At 37.9% G+C, this 18,098-nt stretch overlaps 2 protein-coding genes across 3 annotated transcripts in view; one reads left to right on the forward strand and one right to left on the reverse strand.

Annotated features, from left to right (window-relative positions):
- Nucleotides 1–2,906: 2,906 nt before the first annotated feature.
- On the reverse strand, nucleotides 2,907–3,379 carry LOC108100016. Its single transcript, XM_017203723.2, has one exon. The coding sequence runs from the start codon at nucleotides 3,360–3,362 to the stop codon at nucleotides 3,000–3,002; it is 363 nt and encodes a 120-aa protein (XP_017059212.1). The 5' UTR covers nucleotides 3,363–3,379; the 3' UTR covers nucleotides 2,907–2,999.
- A 5,335-nt stretch (nucleotides 3,380–8,714) lies between these two features.
- LOC108100033 (1-phosphatidylinositol 3-phosphate 5-kinase) overlaps nucleotides 8,715–18,098 on the forward strand; it is a 68,269-nt gene continuing 58,885 nt past the window's right edge. For both annotated transcript variants that reach the window (XM_017203754.2, XM_017203758.2), the window contains exon 1: nucleotides 8,715–9,146. The gene's annotated coding sequence lies outside the window, so the exon portion shown is untranslated. The remainder of the gene's footprint in view (nucleotides 9,147–18,098) is intronic.

Consider the following 18,098-nt stretch of genomic DNA (forward strand, 5'->3'; position numbering starts at 1 on the left):
CTACAGACGGACTCAGATCACCAAAAAGCAACTCTAAGTATTGACAATGGTGCATTGATGCATCTTCAGATGCCCCAAAAGGGAAGAGGAAATATGAAATTCCAAACAACTTGGGGCACCAAATGCACTGCTCCACTGTTAAAATAAATTCAGTTAATACATTATATTAACTGTATAATAATAACATTTAAATAACTAACTAACAGGTTTAAAACTATGCAAAAAAAAGCAAATTGCAGTTCATAATTGTTAGTTAAGCTAGCAATTTAAAACAATTTTCATGCTTTCAAGATCATAATTATATGCTTGTCGTTACCAAATATTTTCTAAATAGCCAATTAAGGTAGAACACTATTTTTTAACGTGTGATCCAATTGGCTTTCGAACTGCCAACGTAACCGGTAGTCGGTGTCGTGGCTCTTTACTCTTGGTTGTTGGCTGTTGGCTTTTCCTTGGCCACTTGGCCGTGGCCTAAACCGCCGTCTTGGCCATCGCCATCGCCATGGTCGTCACCATGTCGACTTGGACAATGTTGCTACGTTGCTCTTATTTCAGAACATGACCACCGTCCAATGGGAGGCCACGGAGGAATGCCTTAATTCAGGAATTTAATGAAAAATGCTCTATGAAGCGGTGCAGCAAATTAAAAACAGAAAGAAAAAAAAAATACAGAAAGAAAAAAACTGAAGCACTGGCCAGGAAAAGTTGAGTGCACAGAAGCCGTCGACGAGCAGTGGAAATAAGGGGAGAAACGAGAACAAAAAGGTTAAAATTAAAATCTGCACTCACTTGTTCTTCTCAGCTAAGCACTTTTTTTCAGAATACCCTGTTGCAATAGATTAAAAAGGGGGATCTGGTGGGAACTGAGATTAAGAAACGTTTATCACAAAATGGGGATAGGCTGCTTACCGGAAATCAATTATGGGTAACAGAAAAATTAAGGAAATGTTGGTGGATAATGATGGGATTGTTAATTTCTGAACTTAAACGAAAACATGCTTGAAATATTGTATAAACATTTTTATAAGAAAACCTTAGAGTATATTTGAAAAAAAAAGATTTTGAACTATTTATCATGAAAAAAATATTCTTTATAATTCAAAAACGTCTTAGAGCGTTATAAGTTTTTTCTAATTATTATCCTTTTTATATCATTATTTTAATTTGTGACCTAACGTTGGCAACATTATTTTATATTTTATGCGGTTTTTTATTATTTTTATTGATTTGTGAAAATGTTTAATATTTTTTTTCTATGGGCATATTGAAAATTCTTTTGTATAAGAAATAATCATTGTCATTCTGTATTATAATAAATCTTAAAATGCATTATAAAAGTATCTGTTGAATTAGTTTATTAATATGTCATTGGTATGATTGATGACTTTTATTTTATTGATGACGAGTTTTATTATTTGGAATACGAATATGTACGGTACACTTTATCAGAAGAATCCTAATCTTCTGGGGAAACCTCTGCCACAGGGTACATCCCACTCGATCAAAGTTGTCCCACCTGCTGGCTCCTGTTTCCTTTTTATTTTTTATTTATTTTTTTTGTTAGCTGCTTGGATTTCAATCCGAGCGCGATTCGCTGGCTGTGAGCTGTTCGCTGTTCGCCCGGTGTGAGATCGGTGGCAGGTGATGCCGATGCCGTTCAACTTTGAGTCCGAGGTTGAGTGGCTCTTGATGGGACCCAGTGTCCAACCAAAGTTGACCAGTTCCCCGGGCAAGAGTGTATATGTATTATGTGTGTGCGAAGTGGTTGCCGCTTGGAGCTGAGCGTTGTAAATTACATTTTCCAAATGCTTTTGCCATGTCGAACCAAAAAGCCATGTACATATGTGGCATAAAGGAGCGGCATGGCTTGGCTTGGCCTGGCCCGGCCTGGTTGAACGGAGCCACTGCAGTTCAGTTGGCTGTGCTTCCGTTTTGATTTGGAACACTTGTTGCATTCGGCGCGCACTCCGCCGTTGGCCATCGGGATTTGTCCTCTGGGCCAGAACGACAACCAGAAACATCCATTCCTTGGGGATATGGCCACTCACACAGATTCACAGATACACAGATACAGATACACAGATACACAGATACAGATACACACGGCAAACCCAACACGATGTTCCTACATGGATTCCTACATGGCATTTCGGATGCACCTCCTCGATTCTTTTACTTTTCTTATATTTTTCTTTTCCTCTTTTTTTTTTTTTTTTTTTTTTTTTTTTTTGTTATTTTGGCCTTTTCTCATCGCTGCGTATTTAAGCGTTTTGTTGTTGGCCTCGCATTCGAGTGGCCGCCGTTGATTATGTTGTTGTAGTTTGTTCAGATTGTTGTTGATTTGAGTGTTGATTGTTGTTAGCGGAATGGGCTCGTCCCTCGGAGCTGTTGGCTTCGATTAGCCGAATGCCGAATGCCAGATCCGCTGGGGATCGCTGCGAAAAGGTGTTGCAGGTGAGTGGGAAAATAAATATCTCTGTTTTCCGGGAGTTCATAACTTTTTATATCTCAACCTTTGCGATCAAATTGTTAAACAAATTGTTAAAGATTAATCGAACATGTTTAAAGGTAATTTTAAAATTTAGTTGATTTTTTTTTTAATTTTCCCTAACCTTTGGGAAATTGGTTCAGCAGTTTCACCTCAAAAAATTATTTGAACCAAAAGAAAAATTCAAATAAAAATAATATAGAAAAACATTGTAAAATATTCCTGCAAATATTTTTTTAATGCTGTTTAAATTTAAATTTGTTAAATCATTTTCTTTTATCCTATAATTTTCAATTTAATCATTTCAAATTTGTTCTTTAAAACCTATTAAGATACGTATAACACAAATATTTTAGTTTGAAAAAAAAACTTTATTTAGATTTAATAGTTTTGTTTTATTTTTTCTGCATATTTTGTGACTTTACTTTTTTACATAATTATTATATTTTATTCTTTATTGTAAAGAAATGTCAATCATAAAATTAAATTGGATTTAATTCATCATCTGTTCCTAGAAGAAGGCTTCTGGTTCCAGGATCTCGTAGGTGGACATCGGCTGGGCTTCGTTTCCGAAGTAGTTAAATCCACCAGGTGCGATCTCGGGAAGAGGATCGTTGTAGAATCGTTCGAGGAAGGGACTCCTTGACTTCGTCATCTTTGAACCGCCGAAGGAACGCCTTTTCAGGAAGTAGTCCCTCTTGTGTGGCCTCCTCATTGGCGATATTTGGTCCATTATTTCGTTGCTCATCTTTCGTTGCGCCGGCAAGGAGGTTACCTCATTATATAACGAAGATCTCGACCTGGGTCGTGCCCAAGCGATCAGGAACAAACAGACGATGACCAGAATAATAAGGGCAAGTTTAGGGCTCGACATCTTGACTGCTTGGCAGTTGTGACTTGACTGTGATGAAGAAGTGACTGCCATCAGGAATTTATAGCAGAAAATATTTGTCACAGGTAGCTAATCCTCTAAGTACTTTATAATGAGGCCATATGTTGGGTTTACCTGGTTTTACCTATCTTTTATTGCCAACAAATGTCTCAAGTCCGTTTAAAACATGATTTCAAACATTTTACAACCTTATCATCTGGAATAGTCTGGAATAGTTAAATATCAAATATTTCCAAAGGAATATCAGTTATTGTATAGAAAATTATGTATAATTCAGTATTATTTTAATTGTTATACTTAGGTCAATATAAATCAATATAAATTCGCAAAGTAATAATATAAATGAAGTGTAAAATAATGTAAATAAAAGTTTAATCGCAGTTAAGCGTTTCATAATATTGTTTTAAAAAATTAATTAAATAACTAGCCAAAATTATTCAATGTTTTTTAATGTAATATAATATTTCTGCACAACGAAAAGGTTTCTGCTTTCAAAAACGTACAAAATAAATGGACGAATGGCTTCAAAGGTTGCAAGCCATTTAGATAAACGCCCGCAGAGAGTAAGTACTTTGGAATCCATCAAAGCGCACAATTTCCTTGGCCATTCCACCCGGGGCCATCACTTAACCCATCCACCTCATCAATCTCGGACATTTGGCTAACTATCCGCCAGTCGATCCGGCTGAAAAAAAAAAAAAACGGGGAGTCACTTAGAGTCCACTCAAGGCATCAAGATCGGCTGGGATTGGGATTGGATGCGATGCCATTTCATGTTAATCAAACAACGAAATCCATCAACAGGTGACACACACACCGCAAAAGTGGGCGGCTAGAGGTGGGTAGCAAAAGGGGGAGCGGCAGGGGGAGGGGAAAGTGGGGTTGGGGCAGCGGCGACATCCAGCAGACATGTCAGTGCGATAATGGTGCTACTTCTCCTCCAGCTCGCGAGTATCTAAAACAACTTCATTCACAAAAATCGGACCAACGAAAAAAAAGGAGGAAAAAACTGAGCAGAAGCAAAGTAGCAGAGCATCTGCAAAAAGGAAGCTGGGCCATTAAAAATATCTTGTGGATGCCACGGCGCGGCAGATAGCAGCCGCCATGAGATGCAGCCGCAAAGGCAGAGGCCACTTGGTAGCCTCCTCATCATCATCATCATCATCGGTTTAAGCCGAGGCTTTAGCTCCGGGAGCTGCTGCCGCCGCCTCCCGAAAGGAGCGCCTGCGGGGGCGGGGCAGGTCGGCGGGGCATCAACCGTTGAGTTGAGGGGGCAGCCAAGGAATAGCCAAGAAACATACGCCTAATGCCACAGTCATCGACATCCGCCATTTAGCTAATTAACCCAAGGAAACAAAAGGGGTTCTTGTCTGCTAAAATGCAAGAAAAGAAGAAAATTCAGTAGAGCAATAATAGAACAAAGGACTTTTTCCAAAAGAAGTCATTACTATTTTTATTTTGACAAAAAATTGTAACTATAATGTCTAAGAGATTAGAAAAACAATGACATTTTCTTTAGACAAAAGCAGAAACATTTTAAGAACATTATATTTAAAAAGCAATTCAACGTTTAAGTTAAATCGGAAAGCGGTTAATTAAATTTAACGATATATATTTAAATAAGTTATATACAATTTTTTATCAGCTAAAATAACTAAAAATTACTTTAAAAAAACCATTGAACTCAAATAAAGTATTTTTGCTTAAATAAATTTTTGCTTAAATAATTTGTAAAAATCATAAGAACCATTATTCATTGAACAAATGGCTCCTGCCGATCAGATCTTATAAAATATAGTAACATTTTAATACATTGCTTTATTGTTTTTTCTTTTCCAATATTTCTACCTTTCAATAAAATTTATTACAAAATTTTTCTTTTAATATTTTGTTGTTATCAGGATAAGGATCGTATGCTAATGCTCATCAACAACATAATCTGAGATTCCTCAAAGCGAGTAAGTTATTAGAGTAAATTAGGTAATATGTACCCACATATTACCATAAAAATCCCGAAGCCACCAAGGGGTTAATCGGTCTTCCATCAGCGAGCTTTTCTCGAGCTCCTTCAGCTTCTTCAAGTTTTCTGCTGCTGCGTCTGCGCAGTCGCAACTGTCTACATTTGTCGGCCTGCCTTCTCTTTCCCACCTCCCACCTCCCCTTTCTTCTGGCCCATTCTGGCACGGCCTCGCCGCTGTTCGTCTTGTTCTTCTTCAGTCGATTGGATGTCCAGCTTTCAATTTGCAACATAAAGCATCTTCATCGTGGGCCGCATGAATGGGCAAGTAGTGGCTGCAAGAATAAAAAAAACAAAGTGGGGAAAGGAAAGGGGAGGGAGTGGGATTTGGGTGTGGGCTTGGGAGCTGGTTCTCCACCTCTTCGTTCGGTCGCTACAGGCCCCGTCCCCTTTGATGATCCAGTGCAGTCCGGCAATCCGGCAAAGCGGCATTGACGGTAGGCACTCAGGCGTGCCCCGGCGGTAGTCGGTGACCTTTATTGATTGCTGTTTGACCTCCAGCCAGTCAGCCAGCCATTGTGGCCGTTGTGTTGTTGCTGTTGCAGTTGCTGTTTTCGCTCTTGCTGCTGCATCTCCTAACCATTTGTACTTGGCCGATCGCTGGCATAGATTGCAATTGCAACGAAGAGAGTGAGAGGGGGGAGAGAGGAAGGGAAAGAGAAGAGGTGGGGAGAGGGAAGAGAGCAGGGGGGCGGGGTAGCAGTGGGCGGATGGGGAGCGGTAAACGCCCACTAGCACCGCCGCTTTGTCGTTTTGCTTTCTGGCTTTTTGTGCAGCCTTCATTGTTGTTGAGCTTCTCTCTCCACTGCACTCGAAAATAAAGGCACTTTAAATTAAAAGTTAAACATAGTTAGTCAATAAGATATTATTTTTATTCAATTAAATTATGTTATTAAATAATGAACAACCTTAAGTCCAATTAGATACTATATATTAGTTTTCCAAGAAACGAGAATAAGGTTTTAATTATTTTAAATAGGAAAATATCTTAAATGATTTCATAATAACCCACACTATTCGTTTTTTAATGGTTAATTTGGCGGTGATATTATTTAAGTACATATTTGGAAAAGCATTGAATTTTTATTTAAAAAAAAAACATCCTTTTTCTTTTTTTAATCAGGAGTTAACTTAAGTCATAAATCTCAATAATGGGGTGTATACTTAATGTTGTCAACATCTAGTTTAACTTCACATCAAATAGCAATAGATTTGTATTTGAAATAGCAACTCCAACAGGATTATTATGCTATAATCCTTACACAAATCTGAAATTTAAGGGAGTTTTAAAGGACATATATTTTTTTCTCACTACTGCCACTGTGGTTCTGGCCATTGTTGCCCCATTACCTCGTTCATGGCAGTTAATTTATATTCGATGCATCTTTCGCTCCTTTTCTTGCGTCTGCGATTTTTATAGTGTTCTCTTATTTTTCTCATTTTGGACTTCCTTTTTGATGTGGTTGTTGTACTTGTTTTTGTTGTTGTTGCCGCTGGCGTTGTTGCCGAAGGTCGACGTCAGTCGTCTTCTTCTTCGTCGGTCGTCATTGACGCCTTTCCTTGTACTTAGTCTTCCATTTGCCATGCAAAAACAAAAGACTAAGGCAGGGCAACAATAAACAAGCCAGTAAGCTGGAGTTGGACATTTCGACTACTAAATACCTGTTGGTAAAAAGGATTAAATAGTTGTAGGTAGGTAGTTCTTTCTTCCAACCGGACTCCTTTCAAAATTTGAGTCTACGCCTTCATTATGTATGTAAGCTTATGTAAACCTATCAAAGAGGATTAAATAGTTGTAAGTATATTATGCATTTTAATCAATCAGTTCCAAAACCCCTTTAAGATTATGATTTTTAAGGCACCTATCGGTTAATTTAATATAATGCAATAGAAAATTAAAATTGTAACACAAATACTTATATAGAATGTTGTCATTAACTTAAATTATTACTCTTACTATTCTAAATACTATTTTAAAATATAAGGGACTAAAAATCCTTCAAAATGTAAAATAAACTATTTTTTAAATAATAACATTAATTTATCATTATTAAAATGTGTATATTTAGTAACTATATTTCGAAGAACCGAAATAAAAACCTTTATAAATGGAGGCACAATATTTAGACTTACTGTTAAGTGCTTTACCCAAAAAGGGTCAAAATAAATCCAAGAACCCAATGGTATACCTTCCAATGGCCGGGTATTGAAACGCAGCACACTTTGGGAGCCCGCTTTGTTTGGCTTCTATCGTGTAGTTTGTTTTGTTTGACAGTTTCTATCTGGAGGGGCTATCAAGAGTCGGAGCTGGCGAGTTGGAGCTGAAGTTGGGGCTGGATCTGCAGTTTGGAGACTGCAGCCGTGGTCGCTGTCGTTTTGTTTGCTTAATTGTTTGGTTTCCCCCATTTGAATGGAGGTGGAGCCCCTTTGGCAGGGAAAATCGTTCGCCTTTTCCGAGGTGGTGGGGGCGATATTTTCCAGCGAAATAAATTAGCTGATTGAGGATAACCGTAGTTAGTGGACTGGGATGGCATCGCAAATAGCGAATGGCGAATGGCGAATGCAAATGCAAACGGGTGACGTACAAGTGAATTATCACCTCATACATTGTATCTCTTTGCGGGGGAGATATCTCCATCTTGTCGCCCTAATGGGGATCTCTGATGATCCCATCGGAAACACGATGTGCCCTTGTTTTAATCACATACCATATCATTATTTAAAGCGCGTTTTAATCTTCTTCGCTTGGAATGGATCTTGTAAGAACTATAATTACACTGGGTTACAAAAACTAAGTGATGCAGAATAAAAGATGGGAAAGAAGTGTTATCTATGCTGTAGTATCTTATATGTAAAATTATATTGTGTTTAATTAAAAATGTATTTTCTTGTTCATGTATAAAATATAAATAAAAAATCCCTTTATTTACTTAATGAACTCTTTAAAAACCTATTTGCTTTTGTTGACCAGTGTAATTATTGACCGGTCTTGCTTTAATATCAGCAGCAAATCAGATCACTTCATAATGATAATAATCACTCAGCAGAAATAACCTGCTACACGCTAAAGAGGAAGTCCTAAGAGCATTGCTCTCTTTAGCGCCGCCCTCCACAGCTCTCTTAAAGCAGAGCGTGCCAAACGAAATTCATTCATAGGCACGATCAGTTGTTGTTGTAATCCCCACTTGTCGCTCCCCAAAAAGTGCACTCCCGAGCTAAAGAGAGCTGGAGAGTGGAGAGCGGCCAAGAGCAAGGCAGAAACAAGGCCCCAAAGACGATTGATCAGTTGCGCTGCTGCACAGTTATTTTTCAAAAGCTCTCGAGTGCGGTTCGATGCGGAAGCTTTACTCGTGGCCCAGCCAAACAATAATAATAAACGTAATTTAAACAATTAATCAAAACGCGCCGATCGACGAATATTTTTATTGCGACTGCAGGAGAATTATACACATCAAATTGTTTGTTTAATTGCATATATGCCAGGCGCAGAAAACCAGCGACGACAACAAGTGCCAGTGAATTATTGTACTTAATTTTAACGTACAAATTGCCAGTGAGCTTAACGTGCGTGTATGTGTGTGCGTAGAGTCCCCCGGCAGCAAAGTGTCGGTGTGTGCGTGAGCGGCTTTATCAATTGCTCCACATAAAAGTTTTCATTGAAGTGTTTGACAGCAACAAATTCCGAATTCCAGCGTGGACGAAGAAGAAGCCGCAGTAGCGAGAGGAAAACCGGGAGGCAGCTTAAAACGGTAATTAATACAAACACATCTTGATTCGGCCATAAACAAATGATTCAGCAAATGTCCGAGGCAGCAACTGTAAACTGTAAATACTGCGCTGCGAGACATTTGATTGAGCACAATTACAACTACACTTACATTGACGGGTGACAAACTTGGGGCAACGCATGCTTGCAATTAGTGGCTAACTGTTTCGATCCACCTCTGCTCTCTTCAGAGCTCCACTCTCTCTCCCAAAGTTCCGCACTCCCTTTGTGCGTTTAGTTTGCGACTCCCCCGCGTAATCACAGTGAATTCTCAACAAACTGACCAAGGTGTTGTTTTATTTAACCCTAAAGATAGGTCGTACTTCCTTATTCAGAAGATGACAAAAAAAAATCAATTGACTCAAGAAAACGATAAAGTTTTTATATTTCTTAAAATGTGAATTCTTCTAATTTATAAAAATACAACTATTTCCGTTTCGTTGTTTAAGCTTAAAAAAAAACCCTGAAGGTAGGAGTTGTCCAGTTAGGCATTTTCTAACAGCCTAACAAAATTATAACTGTTGGAAATTCTCATATCCAGAATATTACAGTTTAATTTTTCATAGCCATATAATTAGAGATTTATAGATGCATCTTAACAAATTTTGCAGTTAAAAGATGCATAGCTAGGTAGTTTGAAATAATATGTTTAATAGGCTTTTTAAAAGTTATTACACCGGAAATGGTCTCATTTCATTAATGAGACAATTTTACTGATGCTAAACACGTACTTATAAGAGCTCTAGATGTTCAGAAAAGATTTTGAAACTACTACGAGTCCCGAACTGTAATTCTATCATAGTTTAACCAGCCAGGTCCACCTGTACTTAGCTGGCTTTAATGGTCATGCCGTGGACGTTTTCCAAAGTATTATTTGCCATTTTGTCGCTTTCATTAATTGGCCTGCCTGCGAAACGGCTACCTGTCTCCTCTTGTAGATTTTGTTGTTGTTTGCCGGTGGCTCTCTGTGGAACGGTAAGTGTAAATTTAACGCTCTCTCCGCAAGTTGGCTTCCACACTGTCTGTCTCTTTACACAAAAAAATAAAAATGTATGCGAATAATATAAACATTTCTTAAAAGATTTTTTCTTACTATTTAAGCTGTAGCTAGATCAATATTTATTTGAGAGTCGTTTTAATCTCGAAGCTGTTTCAGTTTCTTTACATATTCATATGAATTATTTAGTAAAATATTACACAAAATACATTTTTAATATCCATATGACCAATGCGTCTCTATTTGATATTGGCCTATTTTTTCTGTGTAGACGAGACGTACACTTGTTGCTTGTTCATTGTTTTTACAGTTTTTAAGTGGCGCTCATATCCGGCGTTTGTGGTTGTTGCTGTTTTTTATTTTTACTTTTTTGCCGTTTGCTTTTGGGCCTGATAAGCGCACTCACCTTCACTGCCAACCGCTCCCCAAACGTCCCCTGCTCCAATCGTTAGTCATTTGTTGTTGCCGTTATTGTTACAGTTGTTGTGAGTGTGGTTGTGTGTGTGAAAACTACCTGCATTTTATTTGCATTTAGCATTTTTGATTACAACATTTTTTATGCGCTTGGCACTTTTTCCGATTCGCTGGCCTTGCCTTTTCGATTTTACCTTTGTCATTGTTTTTTTTTTTTTTGGGAAATTGTTCCAAAACCTTTGTGATTCAGTTAAAGTTAGTCGGCGTTAATGTCCAACTGTTTTTGAACAGGGCTAATTTCATTCTTTGGATAATCGCCGCATTGAAACATGTTTTCCATTAAGAACCTTTTTGTAAAGTTTTTATTGACTTTGATTGTACTTGTTTTCTTTCATGAAATGATGTAATCTTATTTAATTATTACTTTTCTTTTATTGAAAAAAGAATAATGTTTTTCTTGAGAAAAGGGAGTACATTTTTTGTTAATTCATTAATTTCAGGTAATGAATTACTCTTACATATTATTTTTGTAACTTAGACTGCTAATATATTGTGGAAACCGTAGTGAGGTATAATATCTTCTTAAAGGATTTACATAAGAATACAATCTTCCTAAATATCGACAGCTTTTCCAATTTAACCCAAAATGTGGATAGGCTTAATCGTATAAATCAAAATACTTCAGACACTTCTGATGTGTGTCAATTTTGTTCAAGGTTTTCCTTGAGTTCGGCGAGTCTCATAACCCCCATAGGAGACATAAGGCCAGGCCATCTGTTGATTAACCGATCTCACAGTGACTGCAATGCATTTGCCCGGTTGCAGTTGATGTCTCAAAGTTCAGAATGTGAAAAAACACATTTCGGTTCGCGTTTAATTAAAGTTCAGCACCTCACTCAACCCACTCGACTAAAATCACGACATTTGCGATCATTAACACAGCCACACGAAAATATATACAGATATACACAAGAGTATAGGAGGCACACATGCGATCGAGTGTGGGCGCCCAGATCGGCACTCGATCATCTGGTGAGCTGATGGGACAGACAAAGTGGATGCTTTATGGAGAAATATGATTTCATGCGGCGGCTCGAATCAAACAAAACAGCGAACCTAGGCAGAAACAGCCGGCAAGCCATATTTTGTGGTGCTGCGGTCAGTGATTAACCTTTGGTTCAAGCAGAGATCTTTGATCTGTCAAAAGATCAAATTATGAAAACGTACTACAAAAAATCAGGGACCATAACAAAACGCCGGCAATCGGTTCAATTATAAGCACTGATCTTTCCAGCGGGGGAAAAAAATAAACCAAAAAAAAAAAAAAAATGCTGACTAAATAAGGCGAGTACATAAAGCAAACTTCAAGTTACCCCTTCGGCTTCGAGGATTGCTGAGATCGCGGCTGCGGCGGCGGCGGCAAGTTCATGTGACAAAAATGTCACAGTCAGCAAAAAAAAAAAAACACAAAAAAAATGAAGTGATCGGTTTACTCAACTCCCAAACTCATCTCTGAAATGGAAACAAAAGGGGGAACCGATTTTCGGGCAAACAAAACCCAAAAGCCAAGCAAAGAACGCCCTCAATGCCCTCAAAGTGATCGTCACTTGCTTTTTATTGTTATTATTATTATTATTTTTCCTCTTTATTTCGGGGAGAACGGGTTATAAGATGATGAAGTTGCTGTGCGGCGGAGGTTCGTTTGTCTTCGTCAAATATTTACTTTGGAGTCCGCTAATGACATGAAACGGCAAAACGGACGAGGGCGACGCGAAATTCTGATGTGAGCCGCAGGAAACTGTTGAATTTGTTATTATTAGCATTTATTTCTTTATATTTTACGATGCCAGCTTGGGGATTTTCTTCTTTTATATATCTTTTTTCGGTTTTATTTTTGTTTTTTTCGGCGGTGCCTCTATCAAGTGACAAGAGAGTTTGTGAGGTAAGCAGTTATATGCCTGATTATATGATGATATCCGAGCCATTTCTCACCCTCTGCGTGTTTTTTGCCATACACTTTTCAATGATCTGGCAAATTCCATTCACAATTTGTCGGCTAAACGGAAGTTGAGACTTCCCACAAAGGTCAGAAAGATTTTCTAGAATTCCTTCAAAGTTTTGTCTTTTGGATTCCAGTGAAAATCGAGTATTCCCTAGGTAAGCAAAAACTATCATGTGTGGATATTTAATCAGGGCCATGCGTGCTTTTCTCTGAATCTAGTTTACCTCTGACGTAGGTTTGTTACCATTTTTAATTCGCTTAGCTTTTCGGCTTCAGACGCATAAATTACCATCGGCTAGCTTGGCCAATTCGAGCTTCGGATAAACCGTTTAAGATTTAAGGGTTATAAAATTTTTTTTTTGTTTAATTTTATTAAAAAATTATGGCTGTTAGGCGGTTCCCTTGTGTCTTTTATGGTTTATAGCAGAAACGTGTTAATGGTCGCATTTTTTTTATTTAGAGTTTGTTTTGGTTTTTAGTATAAATATTTATATGTAGGCTCTTTTATCTCCTTTATAGCTTACAGATGTTGTTTTGTTTTGCCGGCGCTTGGAATTGGTTAATCTAAGCGTATTCGCTTCGGTAGGTCAATAGTTGAAAGATGCCTCATGATAAGGGGAGCTTGTTGAATGGCTTAAATATGCTAAGAAGGGGGTCAATGGGGCTTTGGATCAGGCTTTGAATGGTGTGTATGGGAAAGAAAAAAGAAGGTGATTATAAATTTTAAAGAGGGAAATACAGATTACTTTGCTTATTCTTCTTTATAAAAACTAAATAGTGTGAAAGTCTTTTTTAGGAAAAACTTACTGTTAAAAACATTTTAGGTCTTAGATTTCTAATTTTATCAATGTTTTTTAAAAAGATAATTTTGTTACAAGTATATTACAGAATATGTTAATTTTCTTAAGGTAAAAATAACATATTCAATGTTTACATTTACAACAAAAAGCAATCACCTAACAATACCTTATATGTATTACCAATCCTAAAAGGATATTTCAGAGCCTTTAGGTTTCCACTTTTCCATCTTGCAGCACGCAAAGAACCCGTCAGTCATGACCATAAACACTTTGGTCGTCCGCTTCCGCCTCGTTCGTATTTGACCTCCATTCTTTGGACCTGTTGCAGGTGTCACTTACCGAGTACAGTTGCCACACGACCGACCGACCGACCGACCTGACCCCTTTGAGTTGGCCCAAAACGATCTTTGTCGTCTCGACCAGCACTTTTCGCCTTAAAAGTTTCTCGTTCGCTGGCTCGTTCGTTGATTTTGTAGCTGCCATGTTTTTGCCTCACATCCCCGGCGACAGGCTTCGCCTAAACTGGTGCAAAAAAAATGAAGAAAACATGCAAAAAACAAAAAAAAAAATGGACAGAAAGCACAAAACTGAACCCAACACGCTGATGCTGCCCACACGCCTCGAAACATCGACTTGACTTCAGACCTGGCCCGTCTCAAAGATCCCAGGTCTCGGTCTCAGGTCCCTCTACCCAAAGTTAAAAGTTAAAAAAACTCAAGACTCTGTCGCCTGACAGAGTTGAGTTGTAGTTTGGTTCGCAAAAAAATTAAAATGGCAAAAAGATAAACATATTTTGTAGGTTTCTACAGTGCGGTCTATGGCAACTGGCTTAGAACGTTAATGCAATAAATACTAAATAATTGAGCAATTAAAAAATCGCAGAAGCCAATACAATTTTGTAAAGACTATTTATAAAGAAAAAGAAAATAAATTCATCTTTAACTCCTGTTTGACAAGGCTTGACAAATTAATGGTTTAAATCAAGTTAATAGCTTGATTAAATGGTATTTGCGTTGGTATGCATGCTTAAAAATTAAATTTATATGATGTCGATGACAAATTAAAGTTGAAATACTTTGTGGTAGTTTAAAAAATTCTTTTATTTCATTTGTATTAATTCCCAAAAGTTTTAACCAGAAATGTTTGTGAATACTTTTGCTCAGCTCATTACATTTAAATTCAGCAGAAATAAAGTTTCCAAAAAAATATTTCAGTAGAAGTTGGTGATTAGTTTTTCACTTTATTTATTTCTTTATCGAGTTTCTTTAAATTTAAATACTCCTTATGAAAGTATTCTATAGTTTACCATTTATTTGGTTTAAATTTTATCAAATTTGAAGTGCACAGTGTTCCAAACTTCCAGCTGCATTAAAGTGCCGTCACGCACTGTACGAGTATGTCCTAGCGATTTGGCAGACTGGGCCGAGATTCGAGCAGCGTGTGCCGCACATCTAGCGTATATAGTCTACGGGTATCTATATCCACTAGATCCACTATATCCACGTACATGCCAGATACCCCCACTCGCACTCACACCCTGCCCATGCTGACTATATTCAGATCGGTTCAAACTCTCGAGTGAAGTGAACTCGCGAGGCGCGCAATATGTCGCTGTCATTTTGGGGACATGTTCGCATGTGTGTGCCTCTCGAGTATTTCTGTGTGTGTGTGCTTGGGGCTCCATGCGTGTGTGTGCCTATCTGTGTGAGGGCAAACGGGCGTTCGTTTTTGAGGTCTGGGCATCGGTCGATGTCGGTGTCGATCGGTCGGTCGCTTGGCATTAGCATTTTCAGTGTTGCTTTATTTTTAGATGCGCGCAAAAAAATAAAGCCAACAAAAACAACAACAACAACAGCAAAAACGGCAACAAAAATTGCAAGTGTCTGCGTTTGTGTGTCTTCGATATTTCTCAGAGGTGACTGACTGACTGACTGACTGACGGAATGACAGACAAACTGCCCGACCGACGACATTTTTGACATTGTGACCAGCAGTGGCCGAAAGGCATCTTGCACCAAATTCTGTTGAGGTTCTTTAAGCAAAATGAACAAATGAATAACAAAGCAAAGAACTCAGAGATTTTCCAGCTACTCTTAGAAAAGTATCAAAAGAAAAGATAGTTCCTTCATACATTATTTTTAAAGAAGATAATAACCAAATTGTGTTGAGGAAAGCAAATTGATCAGAAAAAGAATATCAGCGGAGAGAACTTAAAGATTTTCCAGCTACTCTTAGAAAATTTCAAACAGAAAATATAGTTCCCTAATAAATTATTTTTATGAAAGATAAAATCAGCTTACAGATCTTATGCTGTTTAATTTAAAATAAATATAGTTTGTTTACGCTGAAGATATTTCGCAGTCTTCATTTATTGATAAAGGTTTATTGGCAATGAATGTATTTAAACCATAATCGTTTTTCAAGGTAATGGGTCTGGGTAAATAGTGTAGAGTTTAATGACATCAATAAACCCATAATTTGAGTAGGTATTTGCAAATAACTGAAAAAATAGAAAAAGGCACGTATCACAATTCAAAGGGAGCCTTATAAAAATCTTTTAAAAATCATGTCAAACAAATTGAAATTGATTTCTCGCCTTATTAGTGATACCTTGATCAACTCCTTTAAAAGCAAATAAAATAAACCGAAAAGAAAGATTAGAGGGATCGGTGGTGACAGGTTAAGAACGTGTTATCCCCGATATTTGTCTTTGTCCGTATGCAATGCAGCTTTTAGCAATTTTTCAGAGTCAGAGTCAGTTGCTGGTTTTCCTGGAGACGCGTGTTGGCAAACGAGTCAATTGGTATGAACTGTCGAACTGTCTTCCTTCTTTCTTTTTTTTTTTTTGTTTTCGGGGCAACAAAAGCGGCATCTGCATCCATCTTTGTCGTGCGGCTTTTTCCCTCTCTGTGTGTTTCTGGGGCCTGCGATTTGGCAAACTTTGGAGATCGTCCCACTCAAATGCGATCGGAGACACGGGCAATACTTCAACACACCTTGACTTGCCCCTCATCAGCCAACCTGGCGGCATTCTGTGGTGTCTCCCTCCGAGTTGTCAACTGTATTTTTTGCTTTTATTTTATTTCGTTTTTTTTTTTTTTTGGTTTTCTTCTCGTTTTTGTGGAAGATACTGCGCCCTCTCACCTTGCCCCAGGTAAACCTTCGATCTGCTGCTATTTTTCCTCCTTCTCGGTTGTTTCTTTCCTCACTTTTTCACATATTTGATTCATTGATGTACTGCGTGGATGTCGTTCGTTATTTGCGGAATTGTATATGTATCTTGGCACAGCGAATATATGGCCTACACCCTGGCAAAATATTCATTATGATTCGAGATGAATTGCAGTTCCTTGTTATAAGGATGTGATTTAAGGACCACTGATAAACGTTAAATAAATAAAGTTCAAAATTATAATTTAATGGTTATTTGAACTAAATTATTTCTACTTGTACATAATGATTATATGACTTATACAAATTAAATCTCAGACATTAAACACCGAGTGTGATTCAACCACCTGTATATCAATTATTTATGGCTGCGTTACAAGTGCAATAAATAGTAGTTGACAAGTAGTTGAGCAAATAGTGCAATCTGAAATGTGTCAAAAACAACAGCGGTCTAACACTTGACTCTAAACTGGAAAACATATCAAGTCATGTAAGTTATCAGCGAACTGAGCAATTTCCGTGAAAACTAGACATCAAGTAAAACAATTTAATCCAATTAAAATTCATTTTTACTTCGGTTTGCGGAATTTATAAACAAACTTTGTAGCTGGCGTAGATCTTTCGGATAAAAAGATAAATATCTCATTGTATTTACCTATTTATCTAACCGAAAGTTTGCTGTCATTTGACTTTTTGCCTGGCCAACATATACGATATGCTTATATCGCATATATATTCGTGTATATATGAGCGGCAGAAATGTATCTCACAGATACTTGAACGGGCCAGGCTGCCTTTTGTTCTTCTTGGCAGTTCGGAGAATTTCTTTTTTTTTTGCGCTCAAGCGAACTTGCAAAAGATCACAGACCTTCTGACCTCTCGCTCTTTCGCCGAGCGCCCTGCAAAAAATATATACGAGCAAAAAAATAAGTAAAAAATAAAAACAAAAACAGACTGAGTTGGGGCTGCCAGAGATACAGATACCGAAGTACCACAATATATGCATGTCCCCTTTGCCCCCGTACCGCCCCCTCTCCCCCCGCTGACGCCCCCCACCCCGTCCATCGATGTCGTCGCCGTCGGTCGCAGAGTTCTAAAAATATTTCGCCGCCAACTCAGGTCGCATCGTCGGTCGTCGTCGAGATCCCGTCATGGCCCGGTCGCCTCTGGTCGCCTCTGTTCGCCTTTTTGGTCTCGTTTTGGGTTAAGTGTGCGGATCTCGCATCTGTAGCCTGGCTATATATACGAACGCGTCCATGCTATACCTATATATATTTATGTATATATACTGCTCGATATACCCTGGCACAGGGTAATACCATTTGGCCCACAAGTTGGCAGAAAGGGGGGAGGGGCAGTCTATAATTAACTCGGTCAAATGTCTCAAACTTGGCTAACTTTGAAATTTTGCAAGAAACTTTAACTTCCCCCAAGCATATTCTTTTTAAATTACTTATTACAGTTTAATTAAATTAACATTAACAAAGACTTTTCTGCATCACGATCAAAGAAATACTACCTCATGGTTCAAAATACATATAAAATAATTTC

This window comes from Drosophila ficusphila, unplaced genomic scaffold, assembly GCF_018152265.1.
Source record: "Drosophila ficusphila isolate 14025-0441.05 unplaced genomic scaffold, ASM1815226v1 contig_855, whole genome shotgun sequence".
NCBI lineage: Eukaryota > Metazoa > Arthropoda > Insecta > Diptera > Drosophilidae > Drosophila > Drosophila ficusphila.